Source organism: Macaca mulatta, chromosome 5 (assembly GCF_049350105.2).
Source record: "Macaca mulatta isolate MMU2019108-1 chromosome 5, T2T-MMU8v2.0, whole genome shotgun sequence".
Taxonomy (NCBI): domain Eukaryota; kingdom Metazoa; phylum Chordata; class Mammalia; order Primates; family Cercopithecidae; genus Macaca; species Macaca mulatta.
Genome location: NC_133410.1, coordinates 24,260,086 through 24,278,455, shown reverse-complemented (window position 1 = coordinate 24,278,455; position 18,370 = coordinate 24,260,086). Strand labels below are relative to the sequence as shown.

The following is an 18,370-nucleotide window of genomic DNA, read 5'->3' as shown; positions in this document are numbered from 1 at the left end:
AGTTTGAAAATGAACAAGATTTGAGTAAACAAATGAGAGAACTTCAATACCTGTATTTCTGATGATGTAATCCAAAACAACCAATCTTTCAAATTGTGACTGAAATTGTTTTCTAATATTCTCAGGCAAAGGGTCAGCTTCAAATTTCCTAAGCCAATATTCAGCCTCCTTGTAACCTTCAACAAATAACTGAAAGGAACCAATCTATAATTTTAAGAACTATAGTTAGAAGAGAAAGTACAAGAACAAGGGGATTAATATTTATATTTCTCAGCAGTACTGTCAAAAAATACGTCATGTAAACACAATAAGAAAGAAGACTTAATACTAATTTAGATAAGCCATATTTATCAAGAAAACTATTTTTATACACTAATTTTAAATAATTGCATAAAGAATACATAGCAGATAAAAAATGCTTACCCCTAGAGTTTCAAGGAGCATAGCAGTTATTTTGGGAAAATTTTAAAAAAGAATAAACATGTATCTCCAATGTGACACTCTGAAAAAGAATGCCGTTTTCTAAAAATATTCATTAAGATGAATGTAATTATGGAGGCCAAATTTTAAACCTATTCTGCTTATTCAATAACAGTGCAATTTTATCTTACTGAATAAACTTTTCCAGATTCTTTTTCTGACATAAAATACAGTACATAATTTTTTTATTTTTTCATTTTTTCATTTTTTTTTTAGCTGTTAGACTCTTTCTTTGAATTCTAAATAAATCATTTTATTTTAAAAATAGGATGAGGCCAGGTGTGGTGGCTCACACCTGTAATCCCAGCACTTTGGGAGGCTGAGGCGGGTGGATCACTTGAGGCCACGAGTTTGAGACCAGCCTGGCCAACATGGTAAAACCCCATCTCTATTAAAAATACAAAAAATTAGCCATGTGTGGTGGCACGCGCCTGTAGTCCCAGCTACTCAGAAGGCTGAGGCAGGAGAATCGCTTGAACTTGGGAGGCGGAGGTTACAGTGAGCCAAGATGGCACCACTGCACTCCAGCCTGGGTGACAGAGCGAGATTCTGTCTCAAAAAAAAAAAAAAAAAAGAAAAAAAAGGACAGATTCCTTAACCACACAGATTCACAGATTAAATACCCTGTCTAAAATTGTAAAGAACAAATCTATTAATCATAATATTGATAGTAGTTTTGAAAAAGTCCTTTCCTTGAAGATATGACCATTTAAAAAGGCATTTTTGTTAACAAGATTACTAGTTAACAGTAAACAGTTTGTTGGAGAAGGAAATACAAATTTAAGTAGTATGTGACAAACAGGTAATAGGTAACCCTAGTTTCCTTCAAAAATACAAACAAATCACCACAAAGAAAATCTGCTTTTTATTCTAACGCTTTATGTTTTTGTTGTTGGCATGAAATTTTAATGATTTCCTAAAGGTGTTCTTCAAAATACTTATAACTAAGAACTAGTAGTCACAAATATGGAAATAATATCCTCCTTTAGGCCTTTTAAAAACTTTCAAACTCCCTGCCCACTTTGAGTAAAATTTATCTTAAAAGTTAGGTTAACGATGAATTCCTACTGAAATTCTTTTTATCTAGATAAATGTACAGAAGCAAGAAAATCATAAGCCAAATACATTTCTAAAAAATAAATCTTGGTCGGGCACAGTGGCTCACACCTGTAATCCCAGCACTTTGGGAGGCCGAGGTGGGAGGATCACGAGGTCAGGAGATCGAAACCATCCTGGCTAACACGGTGAAACCCCGTCTCTACTAAAAACACAAAAAATTAGCCGGGCGTGGTGGCAGGCGCCTGTAGTCCCAGCTACTTGGAAGGCTGAGGCAGGAGAATGGCATGAACCTGGGAGGTGGAGCTTGCAGTGAGCCGAGATAGCGCCACTGCACTCCAGCCTAGGTGACAGAGCGAGACTCTGTCTCAAAAAATAAATAAATAAATAAATAAATAAATCTTAAAGCTTTTTCTAGAATGCCTTTCCCATTAACCCTCTCTACCCTTGTTCAGCTGGCTGCTTACCATCCCTCAGGTTTATTTAAAGGTGATAAGAAAAAAGAAAATCTAATGTGTAGTAAGTAAATATAGCTGCTACCATTTACTTAACCTTTACTATGTACCAAGTACTTGACATGAATTTCTTAGTTTTATCCTCACAACAACCTAAGAGGTAGTTTTTATCATTCTCATTTTATGGAAACTGGGGCTTAGAGAGTAAGGAACTTGGCCAGGCACAGTGGCTAACACTTGAAATCCCAGCACTTTGGGAGGCCAAGGCGAGAGGATTGCTTCAGCCCAGGAATTCAAGACCAGCCTAGGCAACATGGTGAGACTCTATCTCTACAAAAAAAAAATTTAAAAATTAGCCAGGCTGGTAGTGTGCACCTGTGGTCCCAGCTACTCAGAAGGCTGAGGCAGGAAGATTATTTGAGCCCACGAGGTTGAGGCTGCAGAAAGTACCTGTTCACAACACTGTACTCCAGATGGGGCAACACAGTGAGACCCTCTATCAAAAAAAAAAAAAAAGAGAGAGAGAAAGAGAGAGCGAATAAGGAACTTGCCCAAGGTCTCAGAGCAAACTAGCAGAGAGGCTGGGATTAGGTCTGATTCCAGACCTGTGCTTTTACCCATTATTTTATAAGCCTTTCATGCAACCTCTTCCTGGAAACACCTCCCATCCCTCTAAACTGGGTTAGGTGTCCATCTATCCTCTAAGAGCTCCCTGAACTTACCATCATCTCAACAGCTTTATATTACACTGAAATTACCTGTTTACTATAAGCTCCTGGAAGATGAAAAATCTGTGCTATAATAATATCCACAGCTAACAGCACAATACGCATTCTGGCTCCTAGAGCTCGGATGTATGTGCCCGATTGCCCTCTAAATAAAGCTTATCAGAGAAACTTACCTTAGGAGGGAGTCCTATCCTATGAAACTTTCTACCCACTTTTGGCACTTTTTCTAAAGCATATTTTTTGCCTCTTGATTTTGCACGGTCAATCGCATTATAGTTAAATGTCTCACTGACAAGCCAAACCACCTAGAAACATACAATATAGAAAAATGGTTAGAATTTGTATTATAGTATCTCTATTCATATACACCATGAAATTCACTCTAATGATGAAAATTAGCAAAGTGTAACCCTGTAATAAAGGCCCTAGAAAATCTAAAACAGAAAAGCCAGGGAATTTTGCAAAGCCTTGTTAAATGAATGGCACATATTTCCTTCTGAGAGCGGTATAAAAGCCTTTCAGAGGCCTAAAATTTGCCAGTGGTGAAAGTAACAGCATTAAAATGTAGACTTAGGAATAAACATTTTAAGAAAGAAGGCTTCAAGTAAAAATTTAGAAAGGACGCCAGGTTAGCTGGGTGCAGTGGCTCACGCCTGTAATCCCAGCACTTTGGGGGTCTGTGGCAGGTAGACTGCTTGAGCTCAGGAGTTTGAGACCAGCCTGGGCAACATGGAGAAATTTCATCTCTACTAAAAATACAAAAACTGGCTGGGTGTGGTGGTGCATGCCTGTATTACCAGCTACTCAGGAGGCGGAGGTGGGAGGATCACTTGAGCCCAGCAGGACAAGGCTGCAGTGAGCCATGATTGCATCACTACACTCCAGCCTGGCACGAGACCCTATCTCCAAAAAAAGAAAAGAAAAGAAAGGATGCGGGTGCCAGGCACATGATGGTATGTGCCTGCAGTCCCAGCTACTCAGGAGGCTGAGGTGGGAGGATCACCTGAGCCCAGCAGGACAAGGCTGCAGTGAGCCATGATAAAGAGAAAAGATGTAGATGCCAGGCACATGCTAGTGTGCCAGTAGTCCCAGCTACTCAGAAGGCTGAGGCAAGAGGACTGCGTGAGCACAGAAATTTAAGGCTAGTCTGGGCAACACAGCAACACTCTGTCTCTTAAAAAAAAAAAGAAAAGAAAAGAAAAGAAAAAAATTTTGTATAAAGGCTGAAAGGACAACAATAGTAGTCTTCAAGCACATTGGCTATCTCTGCCTTCAATAGGATCTCTGGATCCCCTGATATTTTCCTGCCTTCTGAATGCTAGGTCTTTATCCTCTTTTTGTTAGCATTGTCGGATCTCACAGGGACAAGACACATTCCCTTAAATACTTTGTGGATCTACACTAGAATCAATTTACTAGTTACCAGTCACTAATGACTCTTGGAGTACTACCAAAAAAGGGGCTCCACTTTAGGTTCTATCATTAGGAATAAATACTGAAATATTCAGATATAAGCAGGTTGTAAATTAAAAGTCCATGGTTAAAAATAAAGTCTGGCTTACCTTTGTTTTAGGTACGATGCCCAGATGAAGCTTGTTGTCCACAAAATAGGCACCCGCTTCGGAAAGGTACCCCTGATTAGGAATCAGGCAGCCTCGGCCAAAGCAGCAAGGGCAGCAGACCTTATGGACATATTTGGTCCATTTTGGATTGAGTTGACCATAAGGCTCTTCTGATTTGGGTTTAAACACACCAATAATTTTCTATAGCAAAAAGTAAAAATCTTATTAGACTTTTTATATATATAGATAATCATCCATAAAATGCATTCTAATAAATTGTTTTCTACTGCTTCCCACCAAAGATACAGGCACAAATCCTCAAACTATTAAGAGGATTTATAAACCTCAAATATTAATATATTTAGTTCAAATCACATTTTCGTATTCATTCTCATTCAACAATCTAAAATCAAGACCAGTAGTTTTCAAACTGTGTTCTGACAAACCCTGGGAAGGTGAAGGCAAGGCTCTAAGACCCCATGCCCCTTGACCAGATTAACTCTAATTTCACCTGTTTTATATTGCTGGATTTCCAAGTTAAGAAAGAGTTTCACTGGGCCAGGTGTAGTGGCGCACACCTGTAATGCCAGCACTTTGGGAGGCCAAGGCAGGCGGATCACAAGGTCAGGAGATCGAGACCATCCTGGCTAACACTGTGTAACCCCGTCTCTACTAAAAATACAAGAAATTAGCCGGGCGTGGTGGCGGGCACCTGTAGCTGTAGTCCCAGCTACTCAGGAAGCTGAGGCAGAAGAATGGCGTGAACCCGGGAGGCGGAGCTTGCAGTGAGCTGCGATTGTGCCACTGCACTCCAACCTGGGTGAAAGAGCGAGACTCTGTCACAAAAAAAAAAAAAAAGAAAAAAGAAAAAGAAAAAGTGTTTCACTGATTTTTAAATGTTTGAAAATCACCATTCTAGGTCAAACAATGTTATTATTCAATATCTATTACATATCCACATTACATGTTTGCTGTTTACTTTCCCCACATTAAAGTACATTGTAATAAGCAGGGACTTGGTTTGTTAGGGCTGCATTTCCAGTACTCAGAACAGTACCTGATGCACAGTAGACATCCAAGTATGTGTTAAATTAACGAATCCAATGACAAAAACCACCTCTAAAATACAAAGATGATAAGATACAGTACACATCCATGCTGTCAGATTCTCCTACCTTAATTCTTTTCCAGTTATTTTTTCAGGAACCAACTTAAAGTAAACTCTTGGCCAGGCCCGGTGGTTCACACCTGTAATACCAGCACTTTGGGAGGTGAGCAGATCACTTGAGGTCAGGAGACAAGCTGGCCAACATGGGGAAATCCCATCTCTACTAAAAATACAAAAATTAGCTGGGCATGGTGGCGTGCGCCTGTAATCCCAGCTACTCAGGAGGCTGAGGCAGGATAATCACTTGAACCAGGGAGGTGGAGATTGCAGTGAGCTGAGATTGCACCACTGCACTCCAGCCTGGGCAACAGAGTGAGAATCCATCTTAATAAATAAATTGATTAATTAAATAAAATAAACTCTCTCCTATTAAAAAATCTTTTTTTGCTCACGAATGTCTAAAAGTCTCTATACTCTTATCGTTTGATACAATATATTCATATTCAATTTAGAAGCTTAATTATCCTTAGACAAGAACAAGTCTTATTATAAGTATATAATTGCTTTATAACACAATAAATATAATGCAATACAGTCTGAGTCACTAGTAAAAAAGTCAGCAAGATCAAATTAAGAAATCAAGCTTAGAATAAAGATTGAGAGATTGACAGTACCTACAAATACATTTTAATCTCAAAAAGGGTTTATGCTTTAAAATCATTTTTAAAATATAACTTCAATCTGCAAAAAAAGTGGGGGTGAAATTATAAATGTTATTCCCCCAGAGAAAAGAACTGCTCATTATGCATCATTCAGAAAGCTTTTAGAAAAAAAAACAATGTATTTTTGAAAAATTCTAGACTAAGTGGAGCAAAGTGCCACATCAACTTCTCTTTTCCGGTCTAGAATCATCCTGTGGTTCATTTCACTTTCACATTCCAGTACTTTCAAACTTCAGATTGCTGAGCCTCCTTCCCCTGGTAAAATGCCAGAAAAGGTATTCACTACCTTTGAAAAAAATCAAGTACTTTGGAAATGACATTAAACAAGTTTTGAAGGTTTAAACTTCCACTGTGTTTGGCTAATAAGGTTACAGACTTCCATAAGATAAGGACTTGTGAATATATATACTCAATAAGGCTACAGCGGAATGTGGGTATTCAATAAATGCTTGAAACCAAGTATAAAATAACAAAATAGCAAACTGTGACTTGAAATGATTAGCTCTGTTTGTAAACACCAGAGTGCTTTAGTAAAAGCAAAAAATTGAGGCCGGGCACAGTGGCTCACACCTGTAATCTCAACATTTCGGGAGCCAAAGCTGAGGTTTGCTTAAGCCTAGAAGTGCAAGACCAGCCAGGACAATATAGGGAGACCCCTGTCTCTACAAATAATTACAAAAATTAGCCCAGTGTGGTGGCATACTCCTGTGGTCCCACCTACTCGGGAGGCTGAGATGGGAGGATTGCCTGAGCCCAGGAGGTCAAGGTTACAGTGAGGTTATGATTGCACCACTGCACTCCAGTCTGGGTGAGAGAGGGGGACCCCATCTCAAAAAACAAACAAAAACTGACCTTTATTTTGGAAAAGAGGTTACAATCAGACTTAACAGGAAAATATCTTTAGAAACTCACAATGATTTCATATTTAAATTAGTATTTACCAAAGTTTCTATTACATATAATAGGTCTGTGAAATTCTCACCCTCTTAGGATCCTTCACAAAGTAACTTCCACTTGAACCTTGAGAGATCCTTTCTGGAAAAATTCCAACTTCTATTGCTTGCTCTGCTCTCAGTATAATATCTGCAAATTCTGGGTCATCCAAGAATGCATTCATCTCTGAAGTACCAGTAGTTACTGCATTAAGAAGAAATACCAGCTATGAGAATGCTCATGATATGGACCTGCAATATGGATTGGCTTGCTGGTATCAGGACATAAGGTACAGAAAAATGTAATCAAGATTTGTATAGACTGCTCCGATCCTCCTTCCTCTCCACTGCCTAACAACACCCACTTCTCTTCAATTTCCAAATAACATGGGGGCTGGGGCAGGCACAGTGGCTCACGCCTGTAATCCCAGCACTTTGGGAGGCTGAGGCGAGTGGATCACTTGAGGTCAGGAGTTCAAGACCAGACTGGCCAACGTGGCAAAACCCCGTGTCTACTAAAAATACAAAAAATTAGCCAGTGTGGTGGTGGGCGCCTGTAATTCCAGCTACTCGGAAGGCTGAGGCAGGAGAATCCCTTGAATCTGGGAGGTGGAGGTTGCAGTGAGCAGAGACTGAGCTACTGCACTCCAGCCTGGGCAACAAGAGTGAGACGCTGTCTAAAAAATAAATAAATAAATAAATAAAAATAATAACATGGGAGGAAGTTCACTGTTCGTTAAAATAATACTAATACTTATTTACTTGAACTTCTGTCCTGCAATGATTTATCCTCCATCCTACTTCATCCTCTAGTTCCCCAATCATACCTCAGATCTTGTCAATACCAGTAACTGCAACCTCACCACACTTTCAATGTCAAGCACCTCCTGTCTTCCCAGTTCAGTCCCTCTGGCACTCCAAGTCCAAATATTCTTCTGCCCTACTAGAACCTATGAAGGACTGCTCCCCCACGTCACTGGAATTCTCTCCCTTCAAGTCCTTGCTTCCCGCCTCCTTGGCCAGCTTAAATTATGCTGGGTCTTCACAGAAGCATTCTTTCTTCCTCCCCTCATCATGGTCACCTGCAAAACTCCCAGTCCTGGTAAAACCCAACTGTCTACCAACTCCATGCCTGCACCAGGGCAGCAGAATTGAAGAAGTGCACACAAGCCAATTCCTCTCCTCAAATTCCCAACACCTCCTCTTCCATCCTGTCTCTCAGGAGAGGATCTAGCTTCCTATTTCATTAATAAGCAGCAATCACAAAATACCACGACCAGCCCCCAGCATTTATCTACCCACTACTTAACTTTGGAATGGCCCAGGTTCCATTCATGGTCCTCTTCTCTTCGTTACCAACACTGATGACTCCCAAATTTCTAATTCAAGTCTGGACTTCTGCCCTAAACTCGACTACTGTATTCAACATCTCCACTTGGATGCTTAATAGACATCTCAAACTTTACCACCCAAAACTTCATTCTTCACCTTTGCCACACCTCCCAAAGGCTTCATCCCTACGTTTCCCATATTGCAGTTGCTGGCACCTCCAAATCTTCCAGTTGCTTAGGCCAAAAACCTTATAATCATCCATGATCTCACACTCTTACCCTCTACATCCAATCAGCAAGTTGTATTGACTCTACCTTAAATAAATACCCAAAATCCAACCACCTCTTGCCATCTCCATTCCTTCCACATGATTCAGGTTACCATTGGCTCTCACCTCGATTATTCTAAGAGCCTCCTAACTGGTCTCCCTCTCTCACCCATGCCCTCTCTATACCTAACAGAGGAGCTAGGAATCCTTTTTCTTTGTAACTTTTAAGTTCAGGGGTACAAGTGCAGGTTACATAAGTAAACTTCTATCTTGAGGGTTTGTTGTACAGATTATTTCATCACCCAGATATTAAACTGGTAAGAAGAGATGCTACACTTGATCTTAGCCAAAAGACTGAGAAGCGATCACCCGGGTATTAAGCTTAGTACCCATTAGTTACTGGTCCTGACTCTCTCCCTCCTCCTACCCTCCACCTTCCGAAAGGCCCTGGTATATGTTGTTCCCCTCTATGTGTCCGTGTGTTCTCATCATTTAGCTCCCATTTATTAGTGAGAACATGTGGTGTTTGGTTTTCTGTTCCTGTGTTAGTTCGCTGAGGATAATAGCCTCCTGCTCCATTCATGTCCTTGCAAAGGACATGATCTCGTTCTTTTTTATGGCTCTTAAAACATACATCATGTCACTCTTTTGGACCAACCAGCCCATTTATTTCCCATCTCACAATAACTCCAAGTCATTATGACCCCCAAGACCCTTATCTAATCTCTAACCTCCACTTTACTTTTCTATTTAGCACTTACCATCTAATCTACTACGTATTTATTTTGGGTGCTCCAAGAAACCAGGGAACTCCAAGACAAGAGAAACTTCAAAACAAGGATTTATTTCACCGCTGTATCCCCAGAACTTACAGAACTTATTATGTTCCTGGAACATAATAAGCACTTAATAAACACTTGCTGAATGACCTTGCCCTGACCACACCTAAGGGTTATTACTGGTCCTTTAAAATGCAGAGACTAAAAGTGGAGAATAAAAATAAGAGAACTCATTGTATAACCTTTTTTATTTAGCACAGTTGAAGTATGTATGAAGTATGTATGAAGTATGTAAGTAACTTATCGAGTTTCCATCTCAAACAAATAAATCAAAATGAACTCTCTCTTGAGGATTAGAACTATAAACCTAAACCTGCCCATCTTTACCATATCTTACCCACTAACCAGAATATTTTCTAGAACAAAATAGATGTTCACTGGCCGGGTGCAGTGGCTCACGCCTGTAATCCCAGCATGTTGGGAGACTGAGGCAGGAGGGTCACTTGTGTCCAGGAGTTCAAGACCAGCCTGGGCAACATAGTGAGACCCTATCTCTGTAAAAAAATGAAAAATTAGCTGGGTACAGTGGCATTTACCTGTAGTCCCAGCTACTTAGGAGGCTAAGGTAGGAGGATCACTTGTGCCCAGGAGTTCAAAGCAGCAGTGAGCCATGATCATGCCACTGCACTCAGCCTGAGTGTCAGAATAAGGCCCTGTCTCAAAAAAAAAAAAAGGAAACTTGAGGTGTTCACAAATTTGGTGCACTGAACCCAGCCTCAGGGCTTTTGGCGCTATTCATCCTTCAGGTCTGGAATTGGATGCCACTTTCTCTAAGTCTTCCCTGGCCCCTACATCTAGGGCATGGCTCCATGCCTCAATGCACAGCTTTCCCCATCCAAGCACATATACACAGTCTGTTAGGGCTGTTTGTTTTGACTGTTTCCTCCATTAGGCTATAAAGCTGTGAGACGATAGGGCAGGTTAACAGGCATCCATCTAATACAGGTCACTAATGTTTCCCCAAAGCCTTGATTTCCACTGCACCCAGTAGGCACTCAGAATATTTGATGAATGATGCACGTCTGCAATGGATGGAAAACAATGTATTTTATGCACTGGTTGAGAAATACTCTCCAACACACTGCCACTCACTGTCTTTCAAAAGCTCACTTATGGAGAATGGTCAAAACACATGGAACATCTACTCTGCTAAAACCTTCCTCTAAATTAAACCAGATTATCAGTACATTGAATCTAGATGAGGCAATATAAATAGCACCAATAGTTAAAAACTATTTCTGCTGAAATGGGCTTCAGGGAAGTTTTAAGAACTACCTCTATAAAATTAATCACTTTTATCACAGATATTGTTTAGCATACAGCATTCACCAAGAGACTGTGACAGGCTATCCTTTGTCCATTCTGTTTTGGTTCAAATAACCAGTTTATTTTAACTTTATAGACCTCGTGATTGTGTTTCTCTCAAGTTAGCTGATCAGTAATCTTAAAAACTAAATTGATGGGTTGCCTGCATTAAGCATCTGAGGTGCATCTTGTGTACTCTTATTCCAGGCTCCATCTTCTTCTCATCTTTCTTCCTTTTAAATGATTTTCTTACTCTATTCACGTATTTATAAGCCACCATGAATCATTAAATGACTTACAAATTCATTTTCTTTTACTTTGGCAGCTCCTTGTGAATTCCAACACTGTTTTCTAACTGTTAGGCTCTCTAACAGAAGCTAAGTGCGTCTGATTTGTATTAACTGGGACCTTGGAGAAGTCACTTCACTTCTTTGTGCTTTTTGTTGTTGTTGTTTTTGTTTTTGAGACAGGGTCTTGTTCTGTAACCCAGGCTGGAGTACAGTGGTGGAATTATAGCCCACTGTACTCAGTGTAACCTGAAACTCATGGGCTCAAGCAGTCCTCCTGCCTCGGTCTCCTGAGTAGCTTGGACTACAGGTGTGCATCAAAGAGGCCTCCCAAAGTGTTGGGATTACACGCATAAGCTACCATGTCCAGCCTCTCTCTGTACTTTCTTAAAATGAGAACAAGGCCAGGCATGGTGGCTCACACCTATAATCTCAGTGGTCTGTGAGGCCAAGGCAGGTGGATCACCTGAGGTCAGGAGTTCAAGACCAGCCTGACCAACATGGTGAAACCCCGTTTCTACTAAAAATACAAAATTAGCCAGGCATGGTGGCGCGTGCCTATAATCCCAGCTACTTGGGAGGGTGAGGCAGGAGAATCACTTGAACCCGGGAAGTGGCGGTTGCAGTGAGCCAAGATCATGCCATTACACTCCAGCCTGGGCGACAAGAGTGAAGCTCTGTCCCCCCACTGCCACCCACTGCCCCCCCCCAAAAAAAACAGTACTCACATCACAGGGTTGGTTATGAATTAATATATATGAAGCATATAGAAGTATCCCTAGCACATATTAACTGCTATGTAGGCATTAGCTATCATTACTACCCAATTCACTGATTAAAATAACTAGAACAAGGAACGCACTAATCCTTCCACTTTGACACTGATCCAACAACACTATGGTTTATGCTGTTTGTAGATTTTGTTAAATGCCTTGTTAAAGATAACAGACATGACATTCTTCCACTGGTTAAAGTACATAAACCTCTTGCTTATATGAACAAGAGTTAAGCATCATAAATGATGTTCATATTAACCTAAAGGCAATAATTTCTTGGAACTAGTGAGGTAGTTTCATGGAAATCAGATGGTAAAGGACAAATGAAGTTAATGGAGTCACTTAAAAAATAACTAAGCTTAAAAATCGAGTTAAATTACTCAATCATGAACATTTTAGTCTTTAAAATTTTTTTAAAGTTTTCACAGAAACTATTTTAAAGTCCCAATAAAGGTAAAAACCTCCAAAATAACCAGAGACACAATTATTTTATAACACTTGTGGACCCACGGCAAAATGGAAAAAGGGCAGAACATGAAAAAAGAACTAGGCTTTTTTCTGTTTTATCACTTCCTGGGTGATTTATCACTTCCTGGGTATCTGACTTCAGGCAAACCATTTACTCTGAAGTCCTACGAGCTACCAGTCATTACCAGTTTATTAATTCTGAATCCTCATAACGAGAATAAGGGTGAATAACAACTAACTTGCTGTGCTGTTGTGAGAATAATTTTTTTTTTTTTTTTTTTGAGACAAAGTCTCACTCTGTCGCCTAGGCTATAGTGCAGTGGAGCCATCTCTGCTCACTGCAACCTCCACCTCTCAGATTCAGCAGCGATTCTCCTGCCTCAGCCTCCCGAGTAGCTGGAATTACAAGCGCCCGCCACTATGCCTGGCTAATTTTTGTATTTTTAGTAGAGGTGGGGTTTCACCATGTTGGCCAGGCTGGTCTCAAACTCCTGACCTCAAATGATCCACCCACCTAGGCCTTCCAAAGTGCTGGGATTACAGGCGCGAGCCATGGCACCCGGCAGAGAATAAAAAATTTTTATTTATTTATTTACTTATTTATTTATTTATGTTTTGAGACAGAGTCTTGCTCTGTCTCAAGACAGAGCCAGGCTGGAGTGCAGTGGAGAATAAAATACTTTTTAAAAAAGATCTTAGCAAATTGTAAGCTGTGATATAAGTAAGATACTACCTTTAAAAAAGGTAGGAATTCTAAGAATCCATTTGCATTCTAACACTATATCCTCACTTTGACTTTTTGTTTTTGTTGATTTATTCTTAATAGAGATAGGGATCTCACTATGCTGCCCAGGTGGGTCTTGAACTTCCAGCCCCAAGCTATTCTCCTGCCTAGATCTCCCAAAAGGCTGGGATGGGATTACAGGACTGCCATCTCGTTGGCCTCTCGCTTTGATTTTTTTCTAGCCTTAATACTGTTTGTTTATAAAATACCTCACTTTCACAGAATAAGTGCATTTTGAAGGCTTTAGGCTCTTTTAAAAATCCAGGTACACAAGGTAGCTTACACAAGGTAAGGGGCGGAAAAAGGCAAGCTAGCTATTTTACAGATTAAATTCTAAGTAATATATGCCCAAATTGCCAATGTAGCTAGGCGAATGCAGGCCCGTTTGTGATCTGGTTCGAGCTTCACGTTATCTGGTTAAACGATAATGCATCCATCAGCAAACATTATAACGGGAGCAGACTTTGGTTAAAGCTTAAACCATCAGACAAACGGCTCCCCTTGGGCTTCTCTGATTTATTTACTCTAGAATATGCCTGAATGTAACTTCCAGCTATAACTTGAATGACCGATTCTATCCAAAATTCTTTAAACTGTAGAGGACACATTAGTGTACCACTAACAGTACATTTAAAATCTAACAACTCCAAAAAAACTAAGCAGTGTTAAAGAAACTTCCATTTTCTGTGGCTTTTAAGCTGTCATGTGTGAAGCAATAAACCAACGGGGTGCACAACATCTCATTTAATCCATCCTCACAACCAGCAGGGAGGTGTTACCATCGCCTTTTTACAAACAAATCTGTCTCACCTCTAGCTGAGAGTCTTACAAGTCTGCTATTTCCATTACATTAGTCTAACTCCACTCAACACGCCAGAAAAATCTCACTTTATTAACAAATATCCAGGCCTGCACAGCATACCTAAATTTAACTAACGTTCAACATCGTTTCAATTGCCCTGTTTCACCTGAGGGTATCAGTCCACTTAATAGCGAAAAGAGGTTTTTCGTTTCGTTTTCTTACGTATTAGAAGTAAATCAAGAAAGAGAAACTAAACTGTAAGAGGGCAGGAACAGACTTTCAACTGCTTTTTGCCCCCTGTGGCTAACGTCACAATAACAACATTTAATGGAAAAAGGTTTTAAAACGTGCCCCAGTGGCAACTGGATATTCTGGTTGTCCATCTCTCTCCTGTCATCCACTTCGCAAATTCACCACTCCAGGAACTTTCCTGAGAGTTCAAGGTTCTTAATTCAAAGTCAAGTCCAAACTTGAGCAAGGACTGACGTCATTTTACAGCGTTAACCTCTCCCCAGTGTCTGATTCTAGAAGTTTAGACTCACTTTGCGGGGAGGTCTAAAGAATCGGTTTAATGACAGCCACTGGCCTTCGGAGAGCAAGTTCCCCGAGACAGAGCGAGCAGGCGAAGCGCACGCGGTGCGTCTGCGGCTGGCCCCGGTCCGAACTTGGGAGCCGCTGCCCAGCGATCGGGGAAAGCCCGTCCACCTCGGCTAGCGCGCGCGGGAGACAGGACAGAGCCGGGCGACAAGCGCAGCCGCCTGGAGGGGCGCGGGGAGTAGGGCAGGGCCGGGTCGCACCTGAAACCGCGGGGCGGCTCCGGTCCAGGTCGGCGGGCGAACTCCGGGAGACCCCCACGTTCCCGGGCGGGAGCGGCAGCTCCTCGTCGCCGGCCGCGCCCTCCTCCCCGGCGGCGTCCAGCAGCCTCACGGCGCTGCCTGGGGCGCCTCTCCGCGGGTGGGCCCAGGCGATCCGCGATAGCAGCGGCTCCCGCTCCCCATCCTCCTCCTCCTCCGGGCTCCCGCTGTCCGCGGACGCCAGCCGGTCGGGCTCGGAGGGATCCTCCATGGACTCCCTCTGCTCCCTCCGCGCTGAGACCAGATCACAGCAGCCAGGTGCCCGAGACTGGGCTCTGCATGGCGGGGAACGGGAGCAACCGGGTGGAACGGACGCCACCTCACCAGCGCACGGGCCCGCTTGGCGCCCGCTTGGCGCCCGCCCAGCGGTTGCCCCGCCCCGCCGCCGGCCTCGCCCCATTTCGCGCCTCCGCCGGGCGCCTCCCCCGCGCCTGCGCAGAAGGGCCGTGGCAGGCGGCGGCGGCGGCGGCGGCGGCGGCGGCGCGCGTGGGAGTGAACAGAGGGCGGGGCTTTTGAGGGGGCAGGTGGGGCGGGGCCGCCACCTGCCTCCGTGAGTGCGGAGAGAAGCTGGGCACAGCTCGCTTTACTCCCAGTGGAGGGCGGGAAGCTGAGTAGTTTCCAAAGAGGTTCCCTCTTGCAACCAAAATCGGCCCCTCCGCGACAGAATTCTCTCTTAGAGTTTACCATAATCTATAACAATAGATTTAATTGTGCGACATTTCTTTCCTCCACTGGACGTCCAGGAGGGTTTGTATGTTCTTTTTTTTTTCTTACTAATCTAGGTAGAAATTTATCAATTTTTAAATCTTTTCAGAATATCATGTTTTGGTTCCATTGATTTTCTGTTTTCTAGTCCGTTGCCTTATTTTGCTCTTTATTCCTCACTTGAAGTTTGATTTCCTCTTCTTTTTCTAGTTACTTAGAGTAGAAGATTATTGATTCTAAATCTATCTGCTTTTCCAATGCAAGGATTTAAGGCTATAAATTGCCCTCTAAGCACTGCTTTAGCTGCATTCTCCGTTTTTTGTTGTTGTTGTTGTTGTTGAGACGGTCTCGCTGTGTTATCCAGGCTGGAGTGCAGTGACACAATCATAGCTCACTGCAGCCTCAACCTCCTGAACTCAAGGGATCCTCCCACCTTTAAACTGTAGAAGACACAGTAGCTGGAACTGCAGGCGTGCATGATCACACCCTGTTAATTTTTAAATTTAAATTTTTTGTAGAGATGGGGTCTCACTGTTGCCCAGGTTGGTCTTGAGCTCCTGGTCTCAAGTAGTTGTCCTGCTTCAGCATCCCAAAATTCTGGGATTACAAGCATAAGCCACCTTGCCTGGCCTGCTACTGTGCTTTCATTTTCCTTCAGCAGAAAATAGTTTTTAACTTCCTTTATGATTTCCTCTTTGACCCTGTAAAGGAAAATAAAAATCTCAGAACCATCCCCCACCCTCAACTTGTTATGTCAGGGGGAGATTTAAGCCTGGAGACTGAAGTCACCCAGCACTACAATCCTTTTCCCAAATGGATAGCGGTTACTTCCCATCATTGTATTAAAACTTTATACGTTAGCCAGACCCTCCTCAAAATGCAAAACAAGCCTTATGTATCTCAGTCTCAGGATGACTGTCCTCAACAAATTAATAATAGTGAATTCTTTACCGGCCATTAAACCTTTCAAGATGTATATCCTTCCATAAAACAAGGACATGTCAATTGTATAACTTTAAGTCTGCAACCTAAATCAAACGGGTACAATTAAAGTCTGTTAAATTTCACATGGATGATTTCAATTACAAGTTTATCTTCCCAGATGCAGAACAAGGATAAGATCAATCATTCCTTCACCTGAGATATCTGCATAATTAACTTCCTTCACTCCATTTTCTTTGAATGTTCACCTTAAGCATAGCATAGAGTTACTGGGCACTACTTAAAGTCTAGCAAAAATGTAACCATTTGCCTCACCACCTACAACCCTCTTCCTTGATGCCTTCTCCACTTTAAAGAAAGAATAGCTGGAATTACAGGTGCCTGCCACCATACCTGGCTAATTTTTGTATTTTTTAGTAGAGATAGGGTTTCACCACATTGGCCAGGCTGGTCTCGAACTCCTGACCTCAGGTGATCCACCCACCTCGGCCTCCCAAAGTGCTGGGATTACAGGTGTGAGGTACTGCACCCGGCCTGTAGCTGCCTTTTAATTGCAGTTTTGGGTCCATTTACATTTAATGTAATAATGATGTGGTTGAATTTAGATCTATTATTTTGCAATTTGTGTCTTATTTGCTTTAACCTTTTCGGTTCCTCTGTTCCTCCTTTCCTGCTTTCATTTGGATTAAATTCTGATTATTTCATTTTCATTCCATCATTGGCTTTCTGTTATATTTCTTTTTTTTTTTTTTTTTTTTTTTTTTTTTTCGTTTTTTGAGATGGAGCTTAACTCTTGTAGCCCAGGTTGGAGTGCAGTGGCGAGATCTTGACTCACTGCAACCTCCGCCTCCTGGGTGCAAGCTATTCTCCTTACCTCAGCCTTCTGAGTAACTGGGACTACAGGCATGTGCCACCATGCCCGGCTAATTTTTGTATTTTTAGTAGAGACAGGGTTTCACCATGTTGACCAAGATGTTCTTGATCTCCTGACCTTGTGATCCACTGGCCTTGGCCTCCCAAAGTTCTAGGATTACAAGCATGAGCCACCACGCCCAGCCTCTGTTATACTTCTTTACATTAATTTTCAGTGCTTTACATTAATTTTCAGTGCTTACACTGGGGTTTTCAATATGCATCCTTAAAATATCTCAATGTACTAAGAGCCGATATTGTACTATTTGACATAAGCGGTAAGAACTTAGCAAAAGTGTCATCCCATTTATGCCCCATCCTTTATGTTATTGCTGTCATGTATACTAAGCCTATATATTTAAATACAGTGAATAATTTTTGCCTTAATTGCTTTTTTAGAGAAATTACCCACATAGTTACAACTTCCGGTATTCTTCCTTCCCTTTTGTAGATCAGAGTTTCTATCTAGTATCATTTCCCTTTCCTCTGAAGAATTAAAAACAAATTCTTGTAATGCAGATTTGCTAGTTAATATGGCTTGGCTATGTCTCCACCCAAATCTCATCTTCAATTCCCACTATAATCCCAGGCCTTTGGGAGGCCAAGGCCAGAGGATTGCTGGAAGCCAAGAGTTTTAAAGACCAGCCTGGGCAACATAGTGAGACCCCATCTCTACAAAAAAACCCAAAATTTAAAAATTAGCTGGGCATGGTGTCACATACCTGTAGTCCTAGCTTATGGAGAGACTGAGGTGGGAGGCTTGAGCCCAGGAGTTAGAGGTTACAGTTAACTATGATCATGCCACTGCACTCCAGCCTGGGCAAGAGTGAGACCCTGTCTCTAGAAGAAAAAAAAAAGGTTAATTGGAAAAGCCAAGTTTCATTATCAAATCCATCAGCCAAAGAAGACTTTTTCCAATTCACATAAACATGTTAAAATATATTATTGTATCAACATCTCGGTTTTAAATTCTAAGGATCTACCACCTTCAGTATGCCTTACTGATACTTTCTTCACTTGGTTCTCATGGGGTACTCTGCTAGGAGTGCAATC

General features: G+C 41.8%; 1 protein-coding gene and 1 pseudogene across 3 annotated transcripts in view; both read right to left on the bottom strand.

Moving 5' to 3' along the window:
* The window catches only part of PI4K2B (phosphatidylinositol 4-kinase type 2 beta), a 35,057-nt gene extending 19,935 nt beyond the window's left edge, over positions 1 to 15,122 (bottom strand). The window contains exons 1-5 of one of the 3 annotated variants that reach the window (XM_078003217.1): positions 14,447 to 15,122; positions 7,094 to 7,248; positions 4,282 to 4,482; positions 2,893 to 3,024; positions 51 to 204 (exon numbers count right to left, since the gene is read on the bottom strand). In XM_078003217.1, coding sequence (XP_077859343.1) covers positions 51 to 204; positions 2,893 to 3,024; positions 4,282 to 4,482; positions 7,094 to 7,228 — 622 coding nt within the window. In that variant the 5' untranslated portion in view covers positions 7,229 to 7,248; positions 14,447 to 15,122. The remainder of the gene's footprint in view (positions 1 to 50; positions 205 to 2,892; positions 3,025 to 4,281; positions 4,483 to 7,093; positions 7,249 to 14,446) is intronic. The other 2 variants (XM_002808407.4, XM_015138118.3) reach the window with 2 other exon arrangements.
* Positions 8,915 to 9,009, bottom strand: LOC114678616 (U2 spliceosomal RNA; annotated as a pseudogene).
* Positions 15,123 to 18,370: the final 3,248 nt, after the last annotated feature.